Source organism: Caretta caretta, chromosome 1 (assembly GCF_965140235.1).
Source record: "Caretta caretta isolate rCarCar2 chromosome 1, rCarCar1.hap1, whole genome shotgun sequence".
Lineage (NCBI taxonomy): Eukaryota > Metazoa > Chordata > Testudines > Cheloniidae > Caretta > Caretta caretta.
Window position 1 is genome coordinate 252,350,426 of NC_134206.1, and position 7,096 is coordinate 252,357,521.

Below are 7,096 nucleotides of genomic sequence, written 5' to 3' on the forward strand. Positions count from 1 at the left end.
GCCCTTTTAAAATCCAAAACTGGCAATGGTAAATCAAGGAACATGTAGACAAACAAGAAATATACTTATGTCCTCAGCCTATTGAAGATGCAAAATAAGTGACATGGCAACCCTTGTTAGAACAAGACCGAAGTGTGCTAACTATACACCAAGAGACACTGCTTCGTGTTGATTCCTATATAGCATTTGTTGGCATTTAAAGTAATTTCATTACCTACAGCTCTTTCTTCATTAATAGCAATGCTGCCAAAAGGCAGTAATGGGTATAGAGAGAGACTACACGCAAATGAGTACAACAGTTAATGAATCTTACTCAAGGTATTGGGTAATGAAGTTAGACATACTGTATCCTCGGAGTTACCTGTTTCAAAGAACTTCTATCAAAAAATGTGAAAGATGAAAGGTGAGAAGTAAATGACATATGAGGAGGGACTAGAGGAGGAGACACAAATCAGAAAGAATACAGGAAAGTGAATGGGAGTCATTTACAGTCAAAACTGTTGGTAAGCCAGAACAAACTAAAACCTTAGCATGCTCCAGTTCCATCTCACAAGCAAATTTTGTATAAAGTTCTTTTAAAATGTAACATATTTTAAAAAAATTAATCCACAGGAACTGTCACTGCTTTATCTAACCATTGCTATATCTAGCCAGACCATCCCAGTAAAGTCGGGTAGCAGTATGTAGCATTTTGACTGCCTTCTGGCATGCTAGCAAGATTCTGCCCAGCTCATAAGCAGAACTTTAAAACCTCAGAAAATGGCAATCCTTGCCAACATTTTAGAGAAATAAGAGGGACAGAGTATCACAAAAATTACAGTCTTTGGACTTGTTTACAGAGGAGTCTTTGTAAGAAGACAAGAATGGCCATACTGGGTCAGACCAAAGGTCCATCCAGCCCAGTATCCTGTCTGCCGACCGTGGTCAATGCCAGGTGCCCCAGAGGGAGTGAACCTAATAGGTAACGATCAAGTGATCTCTCTCCTGCTGTCCATCTCCACCCTCTGACAAACAGAGGCTAGGGACACCATTCCTTACCCATCCTGGCTAATAGCCATTAATGGACTTAACTAGATAAATTCATGGAGGTTCTCTTTTAAACCCTGTTACAGTCCTAGCCTTCACAACCTCCTCAAGCAAGGAGTTCTACAGGTTGACTGTGCGCTGTGTGGAGAACTTCTTCCTTTTATTTGTTTTAAACCTGCTGCCCATTAATTTCATTTGGTGACCCCTAGTTCTTTTATTTACTTGTTCCCATAACATCTTTTCCTTATTCACTTTCTCCACACCACTCATGATTTTATATACCTCTATAGCTCAGTGGTTTGAGCATTGGCCTGTTAAACCCAGGGCTGTGAGTTCAACCCTTGAGGGGGCCATTTAGGGATCTGGGGCAAAAATTGGGGATTGGTCCTGCTTTGAGCAGGGGGTTGGACTAGATGACCTCCTGAGGTCCCTTCCAACCCTGATATTCTGTGATTCTGTGATATCCCCTCTTAGTCTCCTCTTTTCCAAGCTGAAAAGTCCTAGCCTCTTTAATCTCTCCTCATATGGGACCCGTTCCAAACCCCTAATCATTTTAGTTGCCCTTCTCTGAACCTTTTCTAATGCCAGTATATCTTTTTTGAGGTGAGGCGACCACATCTGTACACAGTATTCAAGATGTAGGTGTACCATGGATTTATATAAGAGCAATAAGATATTCTCCGTCTTATTCTCTATCCCTTTTTTAATGATTCCCAACATCCCATTTGCTTTTTTGACCGCCACTGCACACTCCGTGGACATTTACAGAGAACTATCCATGATGATTCCAAGATCTTTCTCCTGATTAGTTGTAGTTAAATTAGCCCCCATCATATTGTATGTATAGTTGGGGTTATTTTTTCCAGTGTGCATTACTTTACATTTATCCACATTACATTTCGTTTGCCATTTTGTTGCCCAATCACCTAGTTTTTGTGAGATCTTTTTGAAATTCTTCACAGTCTGCTTTGCTCTTAACTATCTTGAGCAGTTTAGTATCATCTGCAAACTTTGCTACCTCACTGTTTACCCCTTTCTCCAGATAATTTATGATTAAGTTAAATAGGATTGGTCCTAGGACTAACCCTTGGGGAACACCACTAGTTACCCCTCTCCATTCTGAAAATTTACCAGTTATTCCTACCCTTTGTTCCCTGTCTTTTAACCAGTTCTCGATCCATGAAAGGATCTTCCCTCTTATCCCATGACAACTTAATTTACATAAGAGCCTTTGGTGAGGGACCTTGTCAAAGGCTTTCTGGAAATCTAAGTACACTATGTCCACTGGATCCCCCTTGTCCACATGTTTGTTGACCCCTTCAAAGAACTCTAATAAATTAGTAAGACATGATTTGTCCTTTACAATAAGTTAATCTGCTGGTGTGTTTTTGTTGTTGTTTAAAAAAAAAAAGCGCCACTTGGGGGTACATACAAATTCAGCTGCATAATATTATATGTCTTGTTTAATTTGACAAAAGCCAGGAAATTCAAATTGAGGTCAGTGTCAGACTCAACTCTGAATTTCCTGGCTTTTGTCAATTTAAGTCAGGGGCTTTACATTTAATATATAGTTTTTGTACTTAAATTCATTTTATTATGTTTCACAAAATTAATATTTACCCATGGTTTAAAATATGTAGTTTGAGCATGAGACTTAACAGTGTTTGTGTGTTCTGATTAAATATATAGTTCTGTTTTGGAAAGTGTGTATTTAATAGGCTTCCTAAGGAGATATTGCGGTCCTATGGCTTCACAGAAGTCTCCCAGATTTTGGAGTACTGACAAAAATTCTATTGAGGTAGTCAAGCTGACACAAATACCAAGATCTTCCTCTGCTAAAAATCCAGAATTATGTTTAGTTTCTCCTCCTCAACCCTTTATGCTGGCACAATAGCCAAATATTACATTTAAGAGTCAGGAGGATGACTCAAGGCAGCACTAACAGATAACAGAATCTTTCATATCTGTATTGTCAAATACAATTTGACTAAATTGTTAGCACTGTATATGACTGTTTGGTATTCTAAAGCAAGCTAAAGGACAATCACAAAAAAGCTACTACTGACACCCTCAGCAAAAATGATGAGGCAAGAAAGTACACTGAGACCAAACTAACAGCTCAACTTCAGAAGAAGCCCTTTCAGAAGGAAGACAGATTGCATGGTGCTGCTTGTGGCTAACCAGAAGACTTTCTTGTGCTGTCAATATGCAACATTTTCATAGGCACTAAATTCACTTTGAAAACCCGTCACTGTCGGCTGACTTTAGCAGTTTGAAAGAACAGAAACTAAAAACTGGCTCACATTATGAACTACATGTCAATTTTTTTCATCATTACTCATTTTAAAGCTTTAGGACAAAAAAGCATCTTAAATCATTACCCTCTTTAAAAAAAGAGTCAGAAGGAGCAAGAGCGAGAAGTCAAAAGTTGGATAGTTTGTTGATACTGGATAGTTACATTATCCAGCTATGAAGTAGGATCAGATTTATGAAATGGACCCAGTTCCCCAGCTTCAAATAAGCCACAGCAAATGTTTAATGGCTGAGCCATGCTGAAGGAGGTAATGCTGAAACGTTATCACGTTCCTCCTTACTCCCAGTTTCTTGGTAATGTACTATGCGTATGTCTAATCCTACACTATCCTCAAACTCCCAGTACTTGGAAGACCAAAAAAAACCAAAACAAGCCCCCAGTAAAGCATATAATGACACCAAAAAAACCTAATCTGATGGCTTTTTATTAGACTTTTGATTGAGATTAAAAGGACTGAGATATTTATTTCACAACTCCACACAACCACCACTACTAATGTTTAACAGGTAATTCTGCTGGCAGTTTCTGCCAAAAGAAAATGGAACTGAATCGGCATGGAGAATGAAGTAGCCTCTCAACCTGTGCTGGTCTCTCTACTTCATGGTTGAAACACATTGATAAGGTAGGAGAGCTTGCACTGCTGCCATTTATATCATACCTGCTTTGTGGAAGACAACAGTCTCTAAGACTGTCAAATCATGTAAAATGTCCAAACTTCAAGACTTAATAAAAATGGGCTATTGGCTTAGTAAAATTAGAGGTTTCTCATACACAGGTGAAGAAATCTGCACTAGTCCACTTACTCAGCCGAAACCTTAAGTGGACAGTGAACTAATTCTTTCAACTCCAACTAATACACATGGTCAACTGGCACTGAAAGATGCCAAAATCAGAATACTATACTAGTATATGTTCATCCATGTGAAGACAGATGCAAAGTGATGCAATATGAACATACCTCTTCACAAACAGTAGAAAAGCGGTTGAGAAACTGCACTGTGTGAACCATAAACTGGTTTAGAAATGCCACAGTTCTTTTCTGCTGAATAGCTGGAACCTGTAACAAGAAGATGAAATTCAATGAAGACAAGTGCAAAGTACTTCACTTTGTAAGGAATAATTAAATGCAAAATTACGAAGTGGGAAATAACTGGGTAGGTGGTAGTACTGCTGAAAGATGTGCAGGTTATAGTGGATTGCCAACTGAATGAGTCAAAGTGATGCAGTTATGAAAAAGCTAACATTAACAGGAATGTTGTATGGAAGACACAGGAGGTAACTGTCCCACTCTACTTGGCACTGGGAACACACACTCAACTTGAGTACTGCATCCAAATCTGGGTATCAGCTTTAGGGGATGTGGACAAATCGGAGAGAGTCCAGAGGACAGGACCAAAAGTGATAAAATGTTTAGAAAACCTGACCTATGAGGAAAGATTAAAAAAATGGGACATGTTGAGTCTCGAGAAAAGAAGAGCGAGGGGGGACATGATAACATATTTGAAGACTGTTAAGGGCTGTTACAAACAGAACTGATCAATTGCTTGTTGTGTACACCGAAGACAGGACAAAAAGTCATGGGCTTAATCTGCAGCAAGGGAGATTTAGATTAGGTAGTCTCAAACTGTGGGTCAGGATCCCAAAGTGGGCCACGGCTGGTGTTAGACTTGCTGGGGCCTAGACGCGAGGCTGAGGCCGAAGCCTGAGCCCCACCTCCCAGGGCTGAAGCTAAGGAAGGGGGGCTAAGGTTACATGCCCCCTGCCCAAGGCAGAAGCCCTTGGGCTTCAGCTTTGCCCCTCTCCTCCCACCCCCTTGCCCAGGGAGGGCTCAGGCTTCAGTCCCCACTCCTGGGGTCATGTAGTAATTTTGACAGGTTTCAGAGTAATAGCTGTGTTAGTCTGTATTCGCAAAAAGAAAAGGAGTACTTGTGGCACCTTAGAGACTAACCAATTTATTTGAGCATGAGCTTTCGTGAGCTACAGCTCACTTCATCGGATTGTTGTCAGAAGAGGGTCATGATGCAATGAAGTTTGAGAACCACTGGATTAAACAGTAGGAAAAACTTTCTAAATATATGGGTAGTTAAGCTAAGAAATAGGCTTCCAGCGGAGGTTGTGGAATCTCCATCATAAGAGGTTTTTAAGAACAGTATAGACAAACACCTATCAGGGATGGTCTTGGTTTACTTGATCCTGTTTCAGTGCAGGGCACTAGACTTGAGGACTTTGAGGTCCCTTCGAGCCCTACATTTCTATGATTCTATACTCAACAGATCGGCCAATGTTCTCATAACTCCTAGCATTAGAGAAAGCAAAGTGTTTAGATTTGAGATGGTATCCAGCATTAGCTTTAGCTCCAATAGCATGACATTAAAGATCGTGTTAGACACTAACTAGATGCAGGAAAAGAGGCATGAAGATAATTGGAACAATGCGATTTTAACATCCTGTATTTCACAGAGCAAGAAACGAATGCTACGTACATCATTAGAAACACATTCCCGGCTTCTGAATGGGGTTGTATAGAATCTACTTTACAGCCCTGAATACTCAACACACAAGATTTTTTGAATGGCCACTGATTTCTCACCCATGTTTTCTCTTGGGTTTGGGACCTAAAATAGCAAGTCTTAAGACAATGCAATATTGTGACCCCGTGTACAGTATCTCTATAGTGAGATAAGCTGCCTCACCTGTATGTGACTCAGCAGCTGGGCTTAAATTGCCCTTAAAAAGACACTGAGTGTTTGTAATGGAATTTCATTTGTTTATAACAAAACTAAGCTTTACAAAGTTTGTTTAGACACATTATTAATGGTCCAAGAACATGAATTAGATATCACACAGAAATACACTGGATACCAAAGTGAAGGAGCAAAAAGAACAGAAATGGCCTGATACTGCTAGTTGGGGAGGATCTGCTTCACCTCACAGTTTTTAGCTAGGAATGAGCATGGAGCAATGACACAGGACACTGTGAAGTTGTGCTCCCCAAATAGTTTGCTGCTACAGTTATTTGCCACAGAGTTTAATGACCAGATGCAAACCAATACAGGAGATTGCCATCAGGAAATACATAGTTTGAGGTCAATATTACTTCACTGGCATGGCACACTACATACCTGCTGAAGTACAATGTGCAGAAGAGTCCTGCACAGAAGTGCAAACACAGTTCCCTAACGTAAGATTTCAAAGACTTTCACGTATATGACGGACTTTCACCTCACACACACTTCAGGGCGGCGGCGGCGGGGGGGGAGATGAGAAAACACCAGCGACTCGCTCGAGGTGACTCGCAGGCTCCTGCTTTACAACTAAGGCTCAACTCTCCCCCCGGAAAGGGAAACACTCCTCGGTGTGCGGGGAGTGAGAGAAGAGAAACCACCATCGATCCGTCAAACTCAGCCCCCCGCCCCGGAGCGCTCTGCTGGTGGGGCTGGGCAGGGGGCTAGCGAGGATCACACGCCAGGCAGAGGGGAGCAGGCCCCAGGGGGAGGGGCTCTCCCAGCCCCCGCGCCGGGGAAGCTGAGGTGAAGGGGGAAGGCAGCAATTGCCCCCCATACAGGGGAGGGGTGAGGCCGTACCTTGGTCAGGTCGATGCCAGAGCCCACGAGGGGCAACCCATCCTCATCCATCCCCAGCGGCCAGAGTCAGCGGTCCGGGGGGGAGGGGGATGGCTAAACAAAACCACCACTTCCCCCCACCAGACCCAAGCCCGGAAGTCTCCGCCACTCCGTACCAAAATTAACCTCTGCC

The 7,096-nt window shown here is 41.9% G+C and overlaps 1 protein-coding gene across 6 annotated transcripts in view; it reads right to left on the reverse strand.

The window, feature by feature from the left end:
• Window positions 1-7,091, reverse strand: part of WASHC3 (WASH complex subunit 3) — a 33,675-nt gene extending 26,584 nt beyond the window's left edge. For 2 of the 6 annotated variants that reach the window (XM_048831445.2, XM_048831474.2), the window contains exons 1-2: window positions 6,925-7,088; window positions 4,299-4,397 (exon numbers count right to left, since the gene is read on the reverse strand). In XM_048831445.2, coding sequence (XP_048687402.1) covers window positions 4,299-4,397; window positions 6,925-6,975 — 150 coding nt within the window. In that variant the 5' untranslated portion in view covers window positions 6,976-7,088. Of the gene's footprint in view, window positions 1-4,298; window positions 4,398-6,462; window positions 6,887-6,924 lie in introns of those variants that run through there. The other 4 variants (XM_048831482.2, XM_048831436.2, XM_048831424.2 and 1 more) reach the window with 4 other exon arrangements.
• Between the last annotated feature and the right edge of the window lie 5 nt (window positions 7,092-7,096).